This window comes from Tympanuchus pallidicinctus, unplaced genomic scaffold, assembly GCF_026119805.1.
Source record: "Tympanuchus pallidicinctus isolate F22 unplaced genomic scaffold, pur_lepc_1.0 scaffold8, whole genome shotgun sequence".
Classification (NCBI taxonomy): domain Eukaryota; kingdom Metazoa; phylum Chordata; class Aves; order Galliformes; family Phasianidae; genus Tympanuchus; species Tympanuchus pallidicinctus.
The window spans coordinates 34,593,321-34,617,543 of NW_026294802.1; the positions used below are offsets into that span (position 1 = coordinate 34,593,321).

At 36.7% G+C, this 24,223-nt stretch overlaps 1 protein-coding gene across 3 annotated transcripts in view; it reads left to right on the forward strand.

The window, feature by feature from the left end:
* Positions 1–23,484, forward strand: part of GXYLT1 (glucoside xylosyltransferase 1) — a 33,978-nt gene extending 10,494 nt beyond the window's left edge. For 2 of the 3 annotated variants that reach the window (XM_052668984.1, XM_052668985.1), the window contains 6 exons: positions 6,023–6,200; positions 7,090–7,215; positions 8,020–8,271; positions 17,377–17,500; positions 17,822–17,994; positions 19,442–23,484. In XM_052668984.1, coding sequence (XP_052524944.1) covers positions 6,023–6,200; positions 7,090–7,215; positions 8,020–8,271; positions 17,377–17,500; positions 17,822–17,994; positions 19,442–19,603 — 1,015 coding nt within the window. In that variant the 3' untranslated portion in view covers positions 19,604–23,484. The remainder of the gene's footprint in view (positions 1–6,022; positions 6,201–7,089; positions 7,216–8,019; positions 8,272–17,376; positions 17,501–17,821; positions 17,995–19,441) is intronic. The other variant, XM_052668986.1, reaches the window with a different exon arrangement.
* The last annotated feature ends 739 nt before the right edge of the window (positions 23,485–24,223 follow it).

A 24,223-nucleotide genomic window follows, 5' to 3' on the forward strand; every position in this document is an offset into this window, starting at 1 on the left:
CATTTTTTTCCTGCATGGAGGAATTCAGTGACACGCCTTTGCTTTGTGTGAACTTCATTGTCAGACCCTGCTGTGTCAGGCTGCCCTCTGCTGCCATCTGTTGCATGGCAACAAAATTAAGTGTGCATTGGCAGGAAGGTTCCATGTCTACTGCTGTACCACCACTATCTGCCTCTGACATCGTGGGTCAAGAAAATAAATTAGGAGGCATTACTTTCAGAGCAGCCTTCCTTGATCTACTCCCATTCCCTTTTGCTTGTGTCCTTTCAGTGCTTTTTAAGCTCATCAGTTGCCAAGAATTTAATTGAAGATATGGCCTAGATTGAATTTTTGGGCTGCTAGTGAGGTGCCCACATAAACTGGGACTGCTGAATCTTTCCCTCTGTGCTAAACTGTCAGTATATCATCTTCCTTTGGCACATCTGAGTTTCCTTTAGCTGTCTGGATGAACTCAGTTCATATATTTTCACCTTCAGGTTAGCTTTTTGGGAGTTTAGCATCACGAAGTTTAGCACTAGGTGATGTCAGTGCTGTTGTGATGGGCTGTAGGAGTTTAGCTTTTGCTTTTTGAAAAGATACAGTTGTAAACTTCATTGATTCAGTCTGTCTGTTGTGCAGTGCTGAAATAGGAGAGTGCACCACTGCCTTCTGACCCCTTTGCCCATTGTGATACCCACAAACTCTCTACAAAACATACTGACACATCAAAAGAGCAGAAAACTTCCAGATCTTCTGCCAAGCTCAAGTTAAGTAGTAGGAACTTGGAACCAGAAATAGAGAAACAGTATGCAGTTCCTTTGTGTGTACATTAAGCTATAATGTATATTAGTCAATTAATAATGCTGTATGTGGCTGGGAAGGCACTTCTGATGAGGTATGCATTGATTATGGCCTCATGAGGATAGTGCAGTTTCTTTCACAGAGAATCCTAATACGTGCAAAGTCTCGTTGATTGATTTTTTGAAGCTGAAAGAAAATGTATTGCTTAAATGTGGAAAGATCGTGATGATGTTCAAATTAATCATTTCATATTAATGAAATACAATTATTTAATCAATACTTGAAGTGAATCCAGTGTGTTGTGCTGATGCTAGTGGTTGTTGAATTCCTCAGTGAACCTGTCCCAACTTCAAAGGACTCCCTCACTTCCACAAATTGTTACTACTTCTGTGTTTTAGTGAGTTCAGTTTCTTTCAGAGAGCTGCAGTGAGTGCCAGGGTTTTGGCTTATCCTCAGCAGAGGTGGGGAAGATGGCAGAGAGGAGAGGAAAATGCTCCCTCTTTGGATGACAGCAAGCTATTACAGTGGCTGAGCACAGCCTGCTGCATAAGCCTCATTGCCTTGTATGTGTTGGGACATCACAGAAAGTAGCTGCAGTTCAGTTTCAGCTTTGGATATGAGTTGTAGTTTTGTTTCTTTCTCAGACAAAATCGGTGCATTATCTGAAGTGCCAGAGCACTGATAAGTTGGAGAGCTCAGACCTTTGATAGCAGGCTTTTTTTTACATCAAATCTGCAGGTGGCAGATATTTCTGTGAAAGAACTTGCTATAGGCATTTTTGAAACGTAGCTTGCTAGCTACATCATTTTCTTTTGAGTTACTGCATGTGTTCAAAGCAAGGAGTGATAACAAATGTGTGGATTTATAAGACTCGTGTTTGTACAACAGAAGCATTGAAGACTCATATGGGCTTGGGAATTCTGAGGAGTGGTATTCACACAGAGCTCAGTCTGACTCGTGCTATGGCTCATTCAGCTTGCTTGCCAGCAGTGAGCTCTGAGCAGTTCATAGCATCACCAAGGTTGGAAAGGACTTCCAAGATCATTCAGTCCAACTGTCTACCTACCACCAATAATTCCCACTAAACCTTGTCCCTTAGGACAACATCTAAATGTTCCTTGAACACCTCCAGGGATGCTGACTCCACCACCTCCCTGGGCAGCCCATTCCAGTGCCTGACCACTCATGATCAGTTGATGATTCTAGTAATGTTTTATATGGATGTTGTCTCAGTTAATCTGTTTAAGATTTCTTACCTCTGCTGCATGTGAGAAGGATTGTGGAGCTCTTCTGTACCCACGTTTTATATCAATGTTCTGATTATTAACACTGTTAGAGACAGAACAAAACAGTGTTTTGTGCAGTGCTTTTGATAGAGAATATTTATTGTTAGCTTTGGTAGAGGAAGCATGAGTTCAGTTTTTTTTAACATACAGTACAGGCTTTATCCAAAATTTTAACAGTGCTGCTAAAGACATAAGGCTCAGGTTTTGCATGATCTTGATGGCACGTGACTTTTGTGGTGCAGTTTTCATGGTGCTCAGTATCATCCAGCAGGTGTGATTGCTCATCTCTGCCTGAGACCAAATAAGAAGAAGATCTTAGAGATTGTTCCTACTGTTAACTGTCTGATAACAGTCTGTCTGATTTCACTTGTTGGATGTTGCTTCTAAGCGTGCTTTAGCTTACATTGCCTATTTAACTTACATTGCCATCTTTTGGGTGCACTGAGGTTCTGGTGGTGTGGACAAATTAAGCTGAATTGTAACAATCCTGAAAAACAGGATTATTTTTTTTTAGCTCACAGCAGGATGAGACTTCCAACTCCTGTAATAGATTTTTGAATGACTATCATGTTGTAACTTCAAACTTAATCTACCAATTGAGTTTGTAATTGAACAGATGACATTTAGACATTATATGCAGTGGTATCATTAGCATACTTAGGCTGTAATCAGAGCTTATTTTGTGTTTTTAATTCAGAGCTGTAGTGGAAAATTAAGTTGAGTAAAAACTAGAATTTTCATCACTTCCAAATGCAGATAATTTTAGTAGTTACCTTGATCCTACTTTCTGTAATTGTGGGAATGATTTCCCAACTGCATTTTAATCAGTGCAGGCTTTACTGCCTTCTCACTCTGCTTTCTTTTTTTTTTTCTTTTTTTTCCCTAGTGAGTAAAGGCTGCTGGGTCTGCTTCCTTAATGTTCCATTGAGTTAGATCAAGGACAAAGCTTTCAAAGAAGAAAAAGCGTGATAAGTAAATCATCTGTATTCTATTTACATGTCTACCATTTGATTTTCTGAGACATGCTAAGGTGGCAGATTTGAAATGGTACTGGTCACTTATGTGAAAATATTTGTCCTGCAGATCCTAAAAAGCAACAACTTGCATTTTCATAGAATCCTAGAATCCTTAGAGTTGGAAGGGACCTCTGAAGGCCATCTACTCCAACTCACCTGCAGTGAACAGGGACAGCTAGATCAGGTTGCCCAGGGCCTGATCCGGCCTCGCCTTGGAAGTCTCCAGGGATGGGACATCAACCACATCACTGGGCAATTCCAGTGCCTCAGCACCCTCACTGTGAAAGATCTTTTTTTTATATCTAACCTAAATCAATCTCCTTGAACTTTTCCATGTTAATTATCAGAAAACTTACATAGGGAATATTTTTGCACCAATACTGTTGTTTGCTGACCTTTTATACTGAAAATGAAAACACATTTTCACTAGGCTCGTTTGTTCTTTTTCTAAGTGCAAGTGGCTTTCACTTTTTCACACAATTTCTTTCAGAGTTGAAAAAATCATTTTTAAGCAGAGATTTGAGAAAATTGAACTAATGAGCTCATAAGCTCATGAAACAGATTAGATGTGGGCAAAGTGACTGCGAAAACATTACAGCAAACATTTTTTTTGTTGTGTGGTTTGAAATGTTCTTTTATTTGCAGTGTGACTAGGTTAGAAAAAGTCTTTGAATCTCAGTGCTGTGTTTAAGGGCTGCTTTGGTGTAATATTCATCATACTTTATTCATGGAAAGCTGTGTTCCGTGTGGTTCAGGAACTTGGCTTTCAGCTATGCAGTTTGTATAGGTAGTGCCATTATTTATCACATGACCTTGCAATATCAGTGTAGGCTCTCATGACTTGAGGGCTTAATTATTGTAATTCCCTTTACAGTGGATTAGTGATGAGGCTAATCTGCTGCTTGCAGCTTGTTCAGACTGCAGTGGTGTATTTATTTGTGGATTTCAGCTACCCTCATCACATTCAGCTTGTTTTGCATCAGCTGCATACTACATGGTGTAATGTTTAGATTAGCTTTAGGTATAAAGGTCTGAATGTTCATGCCTCGGTTGTATTTAAAGGTTATGCTTTTTTTTTTTTCTCTCTCTTTTAAACTGAACTAATATTTCAGGTTTTGCTGCAGGACCCCTGAAAGGATTTAGTCTGTGGATTGAATCTTCCGAATGTCTGTGTTGATGTGTTTGTGTCAAGTGGCTTTAAACTGTCATTAAAATTGAAAGAAAATAGTGTGACCCAGGTGATCAGCCAGTAAGTTGCTAAGAGATAAATGGCTGATGTTAATAGAGAAGCACTAGGATATCTTTGACATCTACATAGGGCTAACAGATATAACACAGTCTTTGAGATACCTTGTCCTTAAGGACTGGCACCTGGAAGTCAGGGTGAGCTATTCTGGAACATATGAAGTGACACTGTCTTAAACAATTGAATCAAGCCCTAGGTATTTACTTTGAGGTAAGATGAATTATTGTCCTGGCTCCATTGCCTTCCCATCAGGTCTCTATTAGTTTGAATGGGAGACACAATCTCATACACCAGCATCTTCATTTAGATGTCCATTTTTGGATCTAAATACTGTCTGTCTTTCATCCATGTGATTTTGAATACAGTTCCAAACCTTGACTTAATATTGACTATATGTTCTAATCTAAGTTTTATCCCTCTTACATCCCTCAGTTGCTGGATTTTAGTAGTTTCAGACCTTTTGAACCATTTCAAAGCTTGGAATGTTTTGTTTTGTTTTAAATGCAAACGTTATTTATGGTACCAAACTTAGTTCTACAGCAATGTTGTTGCTTGTATTTTGCTTCATGGATCTCAAAATAACGTCTGTTGATCTTCCATAACTTAAAGAAAAAAGGCATATTTACATGGCATATTTTGCTGATTTATAGGAAAAGATTTATACATTTACATATGTTTTAGTTGTGTAAATTAGGTAGAGATTATGCTAAGAATGAGATCTGCTCATTTGCATTTTGGGGTATGTCTGTCTTTGGCAGCTGTTTGAGAATGGGTGAGCATTTCTCTGCTGTCAATAGTTTAGCAAAGTCTTTTCTGACTTGAGAATTCTTTGTTTTCACAACTTGGAAGTCTCTGAGAGCTTCAAATGCTCTTAGTTTTATTAGCCCTGTAATGAAATAATATACCCTGCCTAATACATAGCGGGCACTTCACACTGTAACTGTTGAACAAGGGAGAAATGACTTCCAAGCCCTGCACCTTGCAGTGCTTTAGCCCTAGAGATGTGAGCACTGCATGCGACTGGGATGTCCGAGGGATTTGTTGGCACCATGGGGAACACCAGGACATCCCACACAGTCTCTTGAGCTCTTAGCTTCTCCTCTTTCCAAACCATGTTGCACACCTGCAGGAGGGAGAAACCCTTCTGCATTTTGCCAGTGCCTGGGAGAAGGTCTGAAGCATATTTTTGACATAAGTATCTACTGGAGCAGAGAATGGACAAAATGCAAGTGGTTTGCTCAAAAACATTTGTTAATGAAACTTTTTAAAAATAGTGGTAGTTCACTTTTGGTATTAACTCTGCTGTGTGTATCATATTTACCTGTCTGCACTAAGAGTGCAGGGAAAAGGGAAAAAATTACTAACACTTGTATAGACCTGAAGTGACGACAGCCTGTTGCGTTTTGATGCAACTTAATGCAGTCTTTCTTTTAATCTGGCTATTTTGGTGGAAAGCTTCTTGTTTTGTTGTGGTCTAGTTTCTGTGTAGCTCTTCCATCCTCATGGGCTGGCGTGGTAGGAATGGGTCAGAGAATAATTCAGATTTAACTTAAGTATGAAGTGTAATGCAGTTGTTTTGTATGTTCTATCTGTCCATTATTGGTTATTTTGTTAAATTACATTCTGCAAAAAATAGAGCTTTTGTTTAAGCCTGTGAAAGGAATAATGTTAATGAAAAATCCTTTTTGTGTTAGATACAATTATATGAAAACATATGAGCCTTCTGAGACAGTGCATCTCGCAGTGGTTGCCTGTGGTGAAAGACTGGAGGAGACGGTTACTATGTTGAGATCAGCCATTATTTTCAGCATCAAACCTCTCCAGTTTCATATTTTTGCTGAGGATCAATTACATGAGAGCTTCAGAGACATAGTAAGTACCCAAAACATTTATTTAATAAATGTACAATTGGAGTAATACTTAAACATTTATCAGCTACTTGGGTGGTAGTTGAATGTAGTGGCAGAAATAAAGAAGTCTGAGATAATGTGCAAATGTTTCCTAGTGTTGGATGGGGATTTTTAAGGTTTTTTTTCCTTTTAAAAAAATGCCAGTTGCTGATATTGAGGCTTCTCACAGAGACAGACCCAAACTTCATGATTTGTCACCTTGAATTTGCTAAATAGAAACCTGATGTTCTGACCACAAACCAGTTTTATTGTGTGAGCTTGAACGCAGTTGATTTTACAAGAAGAAATCTGTCCTTTTTCATCCCTGTATTTACTTTCTGAGTCAGCTTTATTTTGTCTAAGCAAAAGGAAACCTCATTCTGTGAAAATGTTGGATGTGGTTACATCTAATTTTAGCAGCTTCCAGTTTATGGGTATAACATTGGCGGGAGTGACAGTATTAGAAGCTGACTGGTATATACCTTTGGAGAGTTTTACTGTTTTTTGTGCTCAAAATGTCATACTTTAGGGAATTGTGGTAAAATTAGATAAGCTTATTTTAAATTGGGAAAGACTTCATTGATGGTTTTCCTGTGGAAATTAGTTAAGGGGAGAAAATGTCTGGATTTACTTCCTGTAAATACTGATGGATTTTACTTGCTCTTGTGTATGTGATCTGATATGATGTTTTCTTCATTGTGTCCTGCAGGTGCCACTTTTTGCTTAAGTATTTTGAGTAGCTGACAGATTTTTGCAGTTCAGGAAACATTTCTGCTTTGGAAAAGAGGTGTTGCAGTTGTGTTCAATTATTAATAAGATATGATTCCCCGTAACATTGAACTCATGTAATTTTTTGTGATCTTTTCATCTAGCTTGATGACTTCCCATATGAAGGAAAAGTTAATTACACATTGTATCCAATAACATTTCCATCAGAAGGTGCGAAGGAATGGAAGAAGTTGTTCAAACCATGTGCTTCACAAAGGCTATTCTTGCCAGTAAGTTTATTGTGTTACAAATACAGAAGCATCAAGCATTTTGCTAATCTTATTTCTGCTTAGTTTTAAATCAAGAACCACTGCTCCTAGAAGTCAGTTGTGACATCCTAAAGAACCTCTAAGTTTTCTGGTAATACACCCTGGAATACAATTCCCTTTCTCAGTTGCTGCATAATGTAATTATATTCCTGGTGCTTATTGTAGGTTGCTTATGTCACCCTCTCAGAGATAGGATTTATCACGCATCTCATTTATTTGTTAAGTTTCCTGCTTGCATGGGTCTAAGAGGAACAAAACAAGAAACAGCCTGTTGTTACCAGTGTTTTCGGCGGCCTTTTATTTGCTCATCTAAGACTTTGGTAATCATCCTTCATGCCAGATGAGCTGTAGCAGTGGCAGCCATCTCCCGAACATTGTCACTTGTGGGGTTTCCTTACACTTGCCTCATTGTTTGATTAGTTGCATATCAAAGCAAGGGAAAGGGCAGAAGTTAGGAGGTTCTGTTATTGCAGTGTTTTACTTGGCCTACAGCCTTCTCCCGAGGAGAACCAGGATATAAAATGCAAATGTTGGCATTGCTCTGTTGTATTATTGTTGTACAGCAAACCTCTGTTTCAGTCTGCAGAAATTCTCAAAAAGAGAAGAGGAAATAACTTTTTTTTTGCTTACAAACTGACAGTCTAAGGTGAATTTATTTGTATGTGTCAAAAATATATTAGAAGTACAAATTGCCATAGTTTGTTTTATTAAGAGAAGCTGAATTAGTTAAGTTGGGTTTTAAACTTCTTTTCCACTTCTTTTCAGTTAATCCTGAAAGACGTGGATTCGTTGTTGTACGTTGATACTGACATACTGTTTTTGAGACCCGTTGATGATATTTGGTCTTTTCTGAGAAAGTTCAACTCCACACAAATTGCTGCAATGGCACCAGAGCATGAAGAGCCTCGTATTGGGTGGTATAATCGCTTTGCTCGGCATCCCTATTATGGAGCAACTGGAATAAACTCTGGAGTCATGTTGATGAATATGACACGGATCAGAAGAAAGTATTTCAAGGTATGTATATTGGGTTTATTGCAGTTTGTTTTCATACATCTTTTAATTGCAAATTCCTGTTTCTATTTCATCTGGGACAGTATTTTCATCCCAAATTCATCTGGGACAAATATTTTCTTGTAACTGGAACGGTGATCTAAAAAAGCTGTATTTAAAGCGGTATCTAAAGATAAATTCTTGATTTGTAAGTCTGCTTGATTGTTTTAATTTTTTTTCTTGAATATCATGTGACAGGATATAATCAGTAGCTTTAAATTATGTTTGTCAGTAGATAGTTTCCTGCTTTTCTTCACTTCAAAGCTTTCAGAAAACAGTTTATGTGTATTATTAACTAACTTTAAGAATGTGTGTATGTAGTAATACTACCAGGAGGTGGTGCTAAAACATTTAGTAAGTTATTTTAACTGTACCATTTCTAAATTTTGATCTTTGAAAGCTTAACCAGCTGATAATCATCTTAAGTACCTTTGATTTACTTTGCGTTCTTAGTTTCTGTAGAGAAATAACTATGTCATGTAAATATTTGGTAAAGCAACATGTCCAGTACAAGAAGTAGTAGTTGCTTCACAGGTTTTTTTTCCCTGTATACTTGACAAGTACAAAAGCAGTGATGCATAATTATGCTACTGTCTTACTTTATACTTTAAAAAAAAAAAGACAAAAACAAAACACAGCAAACCACACAAGAAGCTGAGAACAACCACGGGAACAAAACTGCATGAAGATGGGAAGAAGTCTGATTAGGGAAAACAGTCATGCAGTCAAAAACTAGGGGAAGGTACACCTTAAGAGTGACAACATACATTTAGAATCATTTTAGAATCAATTGTTGAAGTTGGAAAAGACCTCTAAGATCATCTAGTCAGTGGATGCCCAACCATTTGGCTAGCCTCTGCCACACTGAGTAAAGAGGAATTGTTTAGGCTGCATATACACTCCGAAAGTAATGCCTTTTATTAATTTCCATGGGAACTGCCACAGATACAGTGAGTACAATAACTCTGCTTGATAGAGCAAATTCTCAGCAACAGAGCAGTATTTTATAACACCCTTAGCTATGCATTTTCACCAGCGATGAGCAAGAGGCTGCATACCATGCTCATCAAAGCCTGCACCAGTGGAAGAGACCCACTGGCACTGTCATCACTGCTAAAATGCACCACTGTGCTCACATTCGCTGTTTGGTCTCCAAAAATGTTCAGCAAGTGTTAATGAATGTCAACAGACATTTTTTTTTTTTTTTTTTTTTTTCATGGAGGAATTAAATGACACACCTTTGTTTCATATGTACATCCATGTCAGACACCATTTGGTCAGACTGCTCCTCTGCTGCCATCTGTCTCATGGCAACAGAATGTAATGGGATATTGGCAGGAAGGTTCAACCTTTACTGCTGCACCACCAACATCTGCCTGTGATGTTGTGGGCCAACAGAATAGAATATGAGGAATTACTTTTGGAGCTACTGTTGTAAAATATATAGAGCTACAATGATCAAATTTTGGAGTTGAATATTTATACATTCAGTTTGAAAATTTGCAGATTTGTCGACTGAAAATGGTGTCGCAAGCATAAATTGATGATTTTTTTTTTTTTTTGTGACCTTGAAACCTATTCTCAATTTCCTTTATCAAAACTGAAAGCACAGCTGCTTGGTTTTTTTGCTGTTCACAGGACTGTGTTTAGCCAATGTATCAAAATTACAGACAATTTGCCGTAACTTGAGTTAGCACTGCACTGCTCCTTCCCTGTGCCCTGCTTTCAGCCTAGACAGTGCTGATATCACACAGTGTTTGGGTGTTATGAGTGATGGGTGTGCACCTAGCCACTCAGTAGGGAAGAGCGACCACTGGGGGCTGGCCAGATTATGAGCTGTGCCAGGCTGAGTGTGGTCCACAGGCTGCAGATTGGACATGCCTGCTTTAGTCCAACCATTCACCTATCATCAGTGTTGCCCACTAAATCATTTTCCTTAGTACCACATCTACAGGTTTCTTGAACACTCCAGGTATAATGACTCAACCCTGGGCAGCCCATTCCAGTCCTGACTACTCTGTAGGAGCTTTTCCTAATATCCAGCCTGAACCTCCCATGGCACAACTTGAAGCTATTCCCTCTCGTCCTATTGCTAGCTAAAAGTGATGTCAGAAGTGGGATTTGAACCCTTGCCTCCATTAGGAGACCAGAATATGCAACTGACACAGGAAGGTGTGGAACACCTTCAGCCTGGCTCCTTTGGCCATTCAGACATTCTGATGCTGCACATTTGCTACGGTTGTTACTTTTTTCCCCATCTCCAATTTAAGAAATATTTAGCTTCCATCGTAAAGTGCTTTTAATGCCTTTTGGTTTTGAAAATACTGAGAATATAAGAAAAATAAAGAACAGTTTAGTTCAAGTGTGAAGTTATCAGTAGGTGTAGTATGTAGCTGTAACATAGCTGTAACTTTCCTGTGCTGTAACTGTAGCTACTGTACCTCTTGCTCAATACAGAAGTAAGAGGAAAAAAATAGGTGTTTTCTGTACCTTTTCAGTATGCAGGTTTTAACATGGTTGCTGAGAACTTGTTTCTTGCATTAATTCTTATATCTTCCATTTCTGTGTCTTTGTTTCCCCTACTTTTCTCACTCTTTTTTTTGAGTCTGATTGTCTTGAGCAAGAAACAGATCTAATTCTTGAATGCATGATGTAACATACACAGATTTTATTGCTCAGTAGGAGTATTTTGATATGCCTTCTTTGGTTTATAATGTTGTCTGTATCATTCAGATTCTTGTATAAAAAATGAATATCTGTTGATATTCATTCCAGGTGTTTTACCTCTGTTATACATGCCTGAAAGTGTATTTGCTATTTGTTCAAGCTGTGAATTTGTAAGGATAGCTACTCTCTCTAAAGTGGCTGACTTGCTAAGACTTTAGTTCAGACTTCACTGCTAATGGCCAACTTATATATCAGTGGATATTTGTTGGTACTGGCAGGCTTTTTTCATAATTGTTTCAGGAGGAACACTGCCTCATGATTTCTAACCTATGCTGCTACCTCCTGTTGAGCACACTGGAGAAGTGTCTTGTGGTATCAGACTTGGTGTAGGCATGCTCAGCCCAGTAGGAATGGTTTGAAGATATCTAGAGAGAAAGCTGCATCTGAAACCTAGGTATTACAGTGCTCAGTCATTTTCTTTTCTTGTCAATGGCAGTGAAGCCTGGGAAACATCTGAGCAGAAAATCAGTTTCTCTTAAAGAGAAATTAATGATTGAGATGTTGGCCTAGAGAGCGTTCAGATCTGGGATTATTAAGCTTATGTTCCCCTACTATGTACAGTGTGGTGCCACAAGCTTGTGGTGTATCACAGAGCCTTGAGATGCAGAGGCTTTCTTACAGACACTGCTGTTCTCAATAGATCTGTTTTCATCTTCAGGTACCTTGAATGTCTTGTAAGGAGAATTGCTTGATCTGAAAAATAGGCTGTGCAGCAAAACTTTGAAAAGAATTTAGTGGAGTTGAGACTATACACAGTAGGCCTGAGTGTATGGCTTCACTTGGTACTGATAGTAAAGGAGCTTCTAGTCTTGAACCTTTAGAAGAGAGGGAAACTAAATTCAGGGGTAAGGTCTGTACTAATACCCCTGGCCAGCAGCAACAGCATATGCAAGTGTAAGGTGTTGCATTTGGATGAGGCAATCCTAGATATGAGCACAGACTGGGAGAACTCTGTGAGAGCAGCCCTGCAGAGAAGGACTTACAGGGTCTGGTGGATGAAAAACTGGACATGAGCCAACGGTGTGTGCAGCAGCTCAGAGAGCAATCTGTACCCAGGGCAGCATCAAAAGAGGGGTGGCCAGCATGGAGAGGGAGGTGATTGTCCCACTCTGCTCTGCCCTTGTGAGGTTCTATCTGGAGTACAGCATGCAGGCCAGCGGCCCCCAGCACAAGGAAAATGTGGCGCTGTTGGAGTGGGTCCAGAGGTGGGCCACGAAGGTGATCAGAGAGCTGGAGCACCTCTCCTGTGAAAGAAAGGTTGGGGGAGCTGGGCTTGTTCAGCCTGGAGGAGGCTCTGGGGTAAAGCTCATTGTGGCCTTCCAGTACTTAAAAGGAGTTTGTGAATGGAAGGCAGGCCAACTTTTTTGCGTGGTCAGATAGCAGTAGAACAAGGGGAACAATTCTAAAGAGGAGAGATTTAGGTTAGATGTTAGGGGGGATTTTTTTTGCACAGAGTGGTGAGGCACCAGAACAGATTTCCAGGAGAAGCTGTGGATGCCCCATCCCTGGAGGCACTCAAGGCCGGGTTGGATGGGGCCCTGGGAAGCCTGCACTGGTGGTTGATAACCTTGCCTAGGACAGGAGGTGAGAAGCAGTGATTGTGAAGGTCCCTTCCAATCCACACCATTCTAGGATTTGTTGCTTTTGAACCTTGCAAGTACCGACCCATGTTGTGTCTCATTTCTTACCTACTCTAGTTAAGTAATGTCAGAAATAGAAAATGCTTCATTTTCTTATAGAATGGTCAACATTTGTTTATATTCATTCAGGAGAATCAACAAAGACCTTAAGTAGACATAATATTTTGGAAGCTTTATGTCTTCAAAAATCTGCCTTAGACTTCTTTCACATCTGAACAGTGGAAGTTCTGGGTCAGGATATCCCTCCAATATGATAGATTTGAATATGTGGCTTCCTTCTTTATTGTAGTTTCTTTGGAATAAAATTGAAGACTTTGTTGCTTGAGACCTTTAAGATTCTTGCTTGATTTGTAAAATTTTTAAGAAACCAGAAAACGAATAATAAAAAAAACTGGACATTAGCCAATGGTACTAGAACATTTTCTGCCATTTTCTGCTCACCCAGGTAGAAGAAAAGATGTAGCTTAATGTCTCAGACCAGAATTAAGTTATCTTTTATTCACTTAGTTATCTTAGTTATTCTAAACTCAGCCTTCTTAGAGCTCTCTAATCGTTTTAGAAAAGCATCCTAGCTATTTGCCTATGGTGTCTAATAGTGCCTAGTTCTACTTTCTTATTTCTTTTTTGTGTGTTTTATGAGACTGTGTGCATGCATACAGTAAAAACAAATGCACTGCTTATATGCACGTGCATACACATGAATGTAGTGTGATTATTTTACATTGCATAGCCAAAGATAAGGCTCAAACTGGTAAAGAAACTTTATATGGACAGTGCCTGTCATTTTCTTTGCAAAGCAGAAGTTGAGAATGGGAATGTAAAATGTGCAAGAACATTTAGGAGGTATATTTGTATATGCTTGGTGAATGTAATCTTTCTGGAATTCAGTAAGGCTTTGATACTGTCCCCACAGCATCTTTTGGGCAAAGCATCTTCTGTTCAACTGTGAGATGAATAGTTAGTGCTGCACTGGGTGATAAAATGTCAGAATGGCAGAGCTCAAAAGGCTGTGGTAAATGGGTTTTCATCTGGCTGTCGGGTGTTCACTAGTGATGTTCTCGAGGATCAGTTTTGTGCAACATTTTTATCAGTGATCTGGATGCAGAAGTGGAATACATCTGTAGCAGGTTTGCTAATGATACTGAACAGGGAGGTGCTGTTGATTTACTAGAGGGATGGAATGATCATTGAAATTCCCTTCCAAATGAACCATTCTATAGACACAGACACTTACAAACTGAAAGGGACGTAGCCAATAACATAGCAATGTGGTGCTTTAACAGAAAGTCCTAGACAAGTGAGGCTACATGAAAAGAGAGCAGTGATCTTTTTCAAATACATAAGGAGACTTAGGCATTGCTATACTTAATGTTATATATAATGCTTGAGACATAATCACCCACAGAAAGGAACAAACGTACAAAATCAAACAAGCCTCAAGCAAAGTAGCTCTAGATAGTGTATAGAAGGGCAAGATTCATGGGTATGCTTTAAACAAACAGCAGAGAATTTATAAAACCTGAGCACAATTTCTGTGACCACTCTGTATGGCTTGAGGCTGTAGTTCTGAGAAACATAGTAAGCTCTTTTCAGTAGGTTTTTGCTTCTTTTCTTGATTGCTTTGTCCTAACCTCTGTTGTTTGTTGGATCCTTCCATGAACCAATTAAATTTGATAGAGAAAAGAATATGTTCTGCTGATTCGGTGAAGTAAATCAGGTCACTAATAATAATAATAATAATAATAATAATAATAATAATAATAATAATGAAGAAACCTCAAGGGTTAAGCACTACAGTTTTGAGGCAAGAACAGGATGGAGTTATGTAACCACCAGAAGAAATTCCTCTCATATGACATTAATGAAATTATAAAATGGTCAGTGATTGTGGATCTGCAGCTTCAGTTTCTGTAGGTAATACTGTATGATTTGAGTATGTTTCCTCAACTTTATGTTCTCCTAACAGTATTAAGAGGAAGGTTAATACTAGGTTGCTGCCAGCTGAGTATGACAGCTTTACTGACATCAGCTTTAGTTAGACAGAAGTACTCTGGGAGCCTTTCTAAACCAGCCATGACCAAGCTGATGAAAGCAAAGCGTCTAACTCCAAAATACTCAAAAGAATTTCTTAGTGCACTTTGGTGTATTTTGTTTGTAAGTACCATGAAATCAGAGAATGTTCTGAGTTGGAAGGGACCCACAAGGATCGTGGAGTCCCAGTTTGTGGCTTCACACAGGACCACTCAAAGTTTGTAATTGTTTTGTTCCATTCAAAAAAGCTGAGATCTGGAAGGTTTGTAGAACTTGTCTGTAACAGCTTGATGGCATTTTAAAATACCACAGAATGTTTTCTATGCTGCTTCTTAAATCTTTTCAACCTCCTTGGTAATTTTTTGGATATTGGAAACGTAGTTTATATTTTAGAATCTTTTAATGATAACGATGGTTACTTCTTTTATATTCACCTGGGTAACTTTTGAAAAATAATTCTTGTGTTGGTTTGGGTTGAGCTCGAGGATTCTGTTTCTCACTCTGACCTCACTACAAGTGGAGTTGTGCAGAACGATGTTATAAAATTCAATTCAAGAAATGCAAGCAATTTTTCTTACACAGTGATTCTTATGCTGGCTTCACTGTGCATCCATGCTAATAAATTAATATGTAACTTCTTTATTTATGCAAAGGTTATTGAAATATTAGAATTTCCAATTCTTAAATCTAATAGCACTATTTGTCAAGTACTGTTGCTTCTGGACATCTGGCAATGTGATGTATGCTGTTACCTGCTTTTTATCTCCTTGGGATATACTCTGTATTTCAGTATTATTAAATAACTGTGCAAGCTAAATGAAAATTTTATGAATTAATTGTTTTGACAATTTAAAGTAATATATTTATGGGTTGCTCTAAATCTTCTAAAAATTATTTTTATTTTTTAGTTCTTTATACTCTCTTGCTATGATTAACATATTAAATTAGAATTAAGAATTAATAGATTTAAGAATAAATTAAGAATTAAATTAGCTCACCGTTCTTAGCATCGAGTGCAAGTTTAAACCTTTGATCAATATTTTGTGGATGGCAAAATCCAAGTGAGGCAGTAATCTTTATACATGGTGCTTCAGTCTAGTAGATTTGCTTTTTGGAAGGCTTAGGCTGTATCTTCTTCTGTTTAATCACATTGCACAGAGCCTAATTATTATTCTTGCTAGAGAAGAATTCTCTTGTGCATTTCTTATGCCTGATCCTGTCAAGTACTTGGAAGCAGCCATAGTCATAAATTTTTAAGGCCAGAAGGGACCATGGTATCATTCAGTTTGGCTTCTTACATAATATAAACTATAGATCTTTTTTTTTTTTATTAATTTCTGTCTGAAAATTGATTGTATTTCATCTTTTTTTTTTTTTTAATCTTCCGTTCCAAAAGCTTTCCATATTTGATGGCTGACTTGATTTGAAGAAAAACTAAAACAGAAACTGTTGCTGTAGGTGCTTTCTAGTTTCTTAGAAGAAAGCTAGTAGGGGAAAGCCTTTGATGCTGTGGTTCTAAAACTGAATATTGTACCCCAGGTAATCTCTTCTGCTTTGTAACATGGTGTTTTTGGATACAAATCCCAAACAATGCTGAAGTTCAATTTTTTAAAAAATTCTCAACTTGGTTAATAAGAATCAAGGGCTAATCCTGTATTTGCTCTGGAATTTTCTCTCTTTAGGATGTCTTGTTATTGCATCCTCTCTCTCTGAACTAAAATAGAAGGCACAGAGTGAGCAACCTTGTTCCTGTTCTGTTCTATTTGAGCTTAAATGTGGTATAAAGATAAGAAAATAGCTTTAGAATATATATGACTTTTATGCTGCATGTAGTAACCTCTTCTTGGTAATGTGAAGTTCAGCACAGGCCAGCTTACTCTAAACATCATCTCCTAACCCAAGCCTTAGAAGTTTATCTTCTGAATGGTAATTAACCAACAGTTTGGGAAATAAGTAACAGCTATTGGTTTAGTCATGCTGCATTTTGCTAGGGAAAAGTTGTGCCTTTGCTGTTGAAATAAAAAAAATAAAAAAATAATATAAAATAAAAAAAAAGAAGATTCAACTCTAGGAAAATTCTTTGGAAAACTTTTGAAGAATGTCTATGTTTTTTATGCATTACTTTTTATGCATATCCTTCTGCCTGTGTGTGTTTGGGAATATTAAATAATTAATTTTATATTGATCCATTTTGAAATTTTTAAAGTTAACTATAAAATGTATGTATGCTCGCAGTTTTTTGGTAAAGAACAAGAAATTGCTTGAAGTGTGGAAGTTTCAGCAGTGCCAGTGTACTTGGCACACATCAATTGAAATCTGGTTTTGTATTGAATTTACTGCTGTACAGAAACCTATAAGACAAAAAATAATTTGATATTTCTTAGAAGACGTTTTAAAAGGAAATCTTGAGAACTCATCAAGGCAGGAGTAGGAGATGCATACAATTTTGCTTATCATAAGATAATAAGAAATAAAGTATATTGGAAGTGGTTTAGCTGTGTTTTCCCTCTGTGCAGTCATTTCTTCAATAGGAATAAATACATAAACACGTGCAAATCATTTGAGATTTGTGGCTTTGAGAAGCAAATGATGCGATTCTATAGGGCATTGCCTTCTTTGTTAGCATAGCTAACCTGAATGGATGACTCTTTAGCCTTCTTCTGTCTCATAGAATGATATGACAACAGTCCGGTTACGCTGGGGAGAAATTCTTATGCCTCTGCTGAAGAAGTACAAGTTGAACATAACGTGGGGTGATCAGGATCTGTTGAACATAATGTTTTTTCACAATCCAGGTAAATCCACATTGATTTTAAGTCTAATGTGACAAAGCTGATGTTTTGTATGATCAGAAATCCAGAAAAATGATTTAGAAAACCTTTCGGTGGAAGAATTCAGTAGACTTTTTAATGGTTGTTTGCTTTTCCTTATCTAAGAAACAGTCTTTTCATTGATAAGCAAAATTGAAATGTCCTATAGTTTGATTTGTTGTTAGGTTTTAGAACAACTGTAGAGAAATTCATGAAGCACTATTAATGTAAAATGAGAAAAATGAATGTGTCCCCAGCAACAATTTTGATACTTAATCGAATTATTATTATTTTTTTTCTGCACAGAAAGTCTGTATATCTTTCCTTGCCAATGGAATTATCGGCCTGACCACTGCATTTATGGAAGCAATTGTAAGGAAGCTGAAGAAGAAGGTATATTTATTCTTCATGGAAACAGAGGTGTTTACCATGATGATAAACAACCAACTTTTAGGGCTGTGTATGAAGCAATAAAAAATGTAAGTGTGTTCAGCATTTAGTTGTGCAAAATTTGCCTTTATTGCAACAATGTAATTCTTTCCCTTTGAAGTAAGTTTTAGACATTTCCCTGATTTTGGGTTTACTGTTTGTATGGATTTCCAGTGTATTCATTTTGTGACTAACATCGATTTTAACATTGTACAGACTGAATTTAGGTTATGATTCTAAAACACTGCCTGTACCTGCATAGTGTTTATTTGAAAGACTGTTCCCATCCCCTTAGTGAGTACATCTTGTAAACTTTATAGACATATGGAGACCACTGAAGTTTAACTTTCCTGGAGGTTTTAAAATGAAGAAGAAAAAATGTTTTTCCTCCCAAAGTTTGCACATACTTACTGCAATGTTTTAACATTCAATGGTAGCTGGATTTGGAGGATAGACAATACTTTTTATGCAGTGTTTTGAACTTTGTTAGAGATTCAAGGTATAAACATGTTACTGTTCACTTAAATGCTTAGTACAGTGACTTCTTATCATTCTGCAAATAAGTCATCTCATAAACTATTTATCACTGCATTGATATGCTCACTGAAGTGCTGTAAAATGTAGCACTGATGCACATTTTAATGTAGCAGGCTATTGTATGCATATAACCTTCAAAAATCAATAGTATATTTTAGTGGTGCTTTATTACGTGTTGTCATATGGATATAAAAATGAGAAAAAGTACTTTTGGGGGTCTGAGAATACATTGCAGGGAAAGTGAATGTGTTTCCATAAAGGTACAATTTCTTTGTTTCCTTTGAGTGTTGTCAAAAACAGAAGAAAAAATTACTTGTTTTTATTTACGTTCCCATTTGCTTTATGTATATGTCAGAGAAAGTGTATGAAACACTGCTGATCCAGTGGTAATAAGGTGAACAAAATTAGGTTAGTTTGAAATACTGTTTAGTTTTTCATTTGTTTATAACAATATTGCAATGTAGCGTTAATGACTTCTTTATTTCATGTCCATGTTAAGCACAGTATGTGCTTGACCATCATTCAGTTTAATGAAGCTTTCTGCTTTCAGTAGTCCTACTTACTCCTCATGCTGTTATTTTATTGTACAGATGGAAAAGAGTTGTGTTCCTTAAAGTTGTATTTCATTCAGGAAAGTTACTGGTCAAGAAATAAGCAGAAACCATTTAAAATTGGTAATTTTTTCATTAAAAAATATAACTTTAAATTTCCCATATGCTTCTTTGGGGTATATTCATCTGCTTATTTAGAAACAAGCAAAAATTCACCTTTTGGCAGACTGTTGAAAGTGTTTGAGTATATTGTGTAGTTCAGTGATTATTTTCTTGAAACCATTCACTACTGTATAAAACCAAATATGATGCTCAAAGCCATTTCTATAAAATTCTTTAGTAACTCTGAGTAATAATGTATGTCAATCTTGTATTACTGACATTAAATCTTTTCTTATGCTCTTTACAGTATTCATTTGGAGATGATCTGGTTCGTTCACTGTTGCAGCCCCTAGAACTGGAACTACAGAAAACAGTGCATACATACTGTGGGAGAGTGTACGAAGTGTTCATAAAGCAGCTGAAAAAAAGCATAAAAGACTTGTCTATCAGAAGATCAAAGGGAAGTTGATTAAAACTGCAAGCTCTTAAATCAAGAGACTGAGTTAATGTACTGGTCAGAAAGTGCAACAGTATGGCTTGAATTGGCTCTTAATGTGCCCAGATAAAAGTTTACTAGCGTACATAAAAATGAAGAAAATATTCACATAATGAAGAACAGGAACTCCTTTTTCCTGCAAGGGTGACCTTTTTCTCTTTTGAAGGTTAATCACTGCTACTGCTGGATCTGATGATTTAGATGCTATTGATTTCTATGGTCAGTGGGTTTAGTCTACATAATTCAATTATCTCTGATGATGAAACAAACAAGGGAGAAATGAAAATGGCTCTATTTGGAAGTGTACCTCATTGTCTAAAATTCATTTAAACTGTGAATGTAGCAATAACTGAGTCAGCAGCACTAACCTCACTTTAAAGGTGTGATCACAAAGTTGTTTACAAGTGCAGAAAATACTCTGTTTTCAAAGAAATACAATACAATCATTGACAATCTGTATGTGCCTTTATATATTCATCTCTTATACATGTTGGGTTACTGTTTTGACAATCTTGCTGTGTTTACCTTTGATATAAACTGCACACTATGAATACAGTTTTCTTATAAATGAATAGCTAGTATGAGATACTAGTTTTCTGTCTGTAGATATTGAGAATTTGTTTCAATATTGTTGAGCCCTCTTGTCTAGATGATATAGTTGAATTGAGAGGTTCTGTATTTTTGCAACAATATGAAGATATTTTTCATAGAATACTTTAAAAAAAAAATGTTTTGCAGCTTTATAGGATGTTTTGGAAGTAGGAAAAAAAAAGGTGGATGGTGGATAGCTGGCTCTGTGTTTTCTTACTAAGAATCATTACATGATGGAGTATTTAGTACCTAAAATTGAAGGGCTGTGGTAAAAGTTCTGATGTTTCATCAGACTGTATATTAGATGTTTTCTTTAGAGAATATATCCTATTACCATGTTTTTGTTTTTGTTTTTGTTTTTTTCAAATAACATGGATTTAAAATAGTTTTGGGCCAGACCCTTGACTGCATGATTATATGAATATTGAATAGGCTGTTAGTGATTTACAACAGTTAAGGATTAAGCTTTCTGTAGGTATCTTGATGGAAAAAAATTAATGTTTATGTAAGGCAAATGTTAAAAGAGAAAAGCATAGGAAAAGATGATTGACTTCTAATGTTATGGTAAAATACTATTTAAACATGCATGGTATTAAATATATTTGTAAGTGTACTTGAATTGAACTCATAACCTGAGATGAAGCCTTTATGAAGTGAGTTTTTCGGATTCCAGAAAAGCTCCTGTGTGATGAACCTTGGAGGATCTACTTGCTGACTTGCGCCTTCATTCTGACTCCATTTTAGAAGCTTAATGTTTGTGGCTCTTTCTTTGACAAAGGCAGACTGGTTTGGAATCGCAGATCCACATAAGCTTTAGCAGTACAGAAGCGCACTCGATTGTAAGCAGAGTTTGTGTTCTGCACCTGTCTCCCTGCTGGCTCAGGGTGTAAATCTGTGGAATGCCAAAAAGAAAGTCTGCCTCACGTGTAATTTGTTTGTTTCCCTTGTTATGTGTGATCTTTTGAAGACTGAGAATCTAGAAATCTCTGTGAAGGTGAATACTGTTACTGACTGATATAACAGTATGCAATACATTATTTTTTTTACATAAATACAAATTTTATATCAATTTGTCATGAGGGTGGTTTTTTTTTTTACTTATACCGTCTATATTTACAAATTCTTTCACTTGGCTTTATTCTTTTCTGCTTGTCTTGAGAAAATTACTGTTTGGAATATGGTGTATGCATGCAAGGGCACTGTTTGAAACCCAGTGAACCATTTTGGAAAATAAACATAACGTGAGCATTATCAGCAACCCTTCCAATTACATTTTAGTTTGTTGGATTAGAATCAAAAGGTTAATAATGAAACTAATTGTAGAATAAAAATTCTTATTTGCTTATTTCAAGAAGCATTTATCTAGCATATTATAAACACCAGAATATACTGTGTTATGCCATAGTCCACTTTAAATGTTTAGAATATAAATTTTCAAGCCTCTCACCCTCAACTCTGTTTCCAAATAACAAGTGAGCACTCTAGAAAACATCAAAAAAGACCAGAAGTGCTGAGTAGCTTACATTAAGTAACTCTCCAGAGTACTTGCTGTTTTTCAATTTTATTTCAATTCTATCACACCTATTTCTTAAGTTTCAGAAGATGACCTGCATTGTAAAACCTTTAGAGGCAGATAAGGGGACTGGAAAATTAATTACTATGGCAGAAACCAGTTATATTCTGAAGCATTTCAGTACTTGCTTTGTAAGGTTATATACACCTTAAATGTAGAAACCTGTATCCAGCCTGTAAGTCTTTATTGCTGTCTAGTTTTAGAAACACTGTTTTTTCTGCAGACATAGTAAGTAAACAGTAAAGTAGGGCCAGTCAAATTATAGAACTTCAGAAATGCTGTTCTTCCTGTTTTACTAGAGAAAGTATTTACAATTAATACTTTTGTAGAAAAAATGTAAGCATGCATGTTTGGGTTAAATTGAGGTAATTTGGTCATACTTGATTTCTCTTTTCATTATGGTACCGTTATTTCTTTTTAAAGAGATCACAGACTCATGGGAGAATAATTTTATTTGAAGGTTTGTTCTCATTTGTATGAAACTGTCTTTTTTTTTGTAGGTACTATGAAAGACACGTGGTAATATAGATGGCACTAAGATGTCCTTATAGATGGAGCCTTGTACCTGTGCCTACTAATGAGGCTGTATGAGCCTTACAAAAATCTTTCGAGTTGCTTGCAGTTTTGCCAAAACTCAGATGGAAGGTGACTTCAATACCCAGCCCTTGTAAATTGTTGTTGTTAAGGTTTTGCTTTAGATTTAGGAAGATTAAGAAAAGAGATGTACAAGAAAATTTATGTTTTTCCATTTTCTGATTTTAAATGGATTTTTAAGCAATATGAAATTACCTTTTGGTGGCTTGGGCCCAAATTTGTTCAATATATAAGCTTCTACCAAAGTGCTGCTTGGAAAACAGAAGCATCAGCATTTTAAAACTTATAACAAAATTATGTCTGTACTAAATATGCTCCAGCCACACAAACTTGCCACACTTCTGTCTGTGATATTTCCATAACAGATGACTGAGAAATCAGTCTTCTTTCTTTTCCTCTACCCAAATGAAACTTCCTACCTAGATAGCATAGAAGGAGAAATAACTGCAAGTAGAAAGGAAGGACCTACTTGGATTGTTTAGAAACAGAGTATGTGAGGCAAAGATAGTGTAGTGAAATACCTGTATGTGATTGGGCTCCTTTGTTTGCAATGAAAACAGGGTAGAACTAAGACTGGTTATACACTGCCATTTACAGATGTGGTGGTATTTGTCATGGAATTTGTCATGGCGTGAAACCAAGGGATAAAATCAATCTTCCATTTTCTATCTTACATGTTGGAAAACATTAGGCTTATAAGGGGATCTCCAAACATATGGACATATCTAAAACCTCCATTCCGTAGTTGTCTTAAATTCTTTTTCATTGTCTACTTTCTGCTTCAAATTAAAAGATTTCCAACTATCAAGCAGTTTTAACAATATTTGTCTAACTACATAAAATATTTTTGACACAGGTGGTGTACTCTTGTATATTGTAAATTATTTATGGGCCACTTGTCTCCAATTATTTATTCTAAATGGATAATTTATTTCAAAAAAATAGTATGTTCACTTCCTCTGTGAAGTATCTGATGTGGTATCTGATGTGATGATCGTAGTGGGTTTTCCTGCCCACTTCACTGCTTTCTGAAAGGACCGAACTTGTAACAGGTCCGATTGTTTTCTGTATTAAAATAAGTTGCTGAGAACTGTAACGCGAGGGTGTGGCTTTTTCTTTAGTAGTATGAAGTACATTCTTTCGTAGCATAGTACAAATACAAAGGAAAGGGAAGATACAGATATATTTAGCAGGCATCTTGGAACAGACGTAAGATGTTTGGACTTTCTGTCACTATCAACTTCAGCACTTCTTCCCGTGCGCAGAAAAACGTAGATGTTGTGTCATAACTCATTTTCAAAAGGAAACTTACGTGTGTCTCTAATCTCTCTGGATATCATTTTGTTTTTCCAGGTGCTGTTTTAAGAGTGCCAGATTCGTAAGATACAGGCACATTTTTTCCCAAAGTGTTGAAGTCTCTGTGACTCATGGCTGCCTGTTGTGCCAGTAATCTCAAATTCCCCCTTCTTCCCTCTGTGCTATTTTCCACAGATTATTTATTGATTTGTTTGTCATTTCACTTGTGACCGTTTTGTGTTGTAGGCTTTTGTGAGGTCATGGAATACAAACACAAACGTGCCTGCATCTCCCTCACCTCTTCTGTCATCAAACAGTAATTTCTAAAAAACTACTTTGTATTAATAAGAATGTTAAAACATCTGAGATGGGCAATTTATTAGAATGGCTTAATGCATTTTCTATTCCTTTCATATGATGGAAGGTCACTTTCTCCTCATTTTTATTTTAGGTCTTTTAATATCACAGAATTATAATCTGGGTACAACAGGTTCAATTCTTTTTAATGTCCATATCTTATGAATCTTAATGTTCTGCAG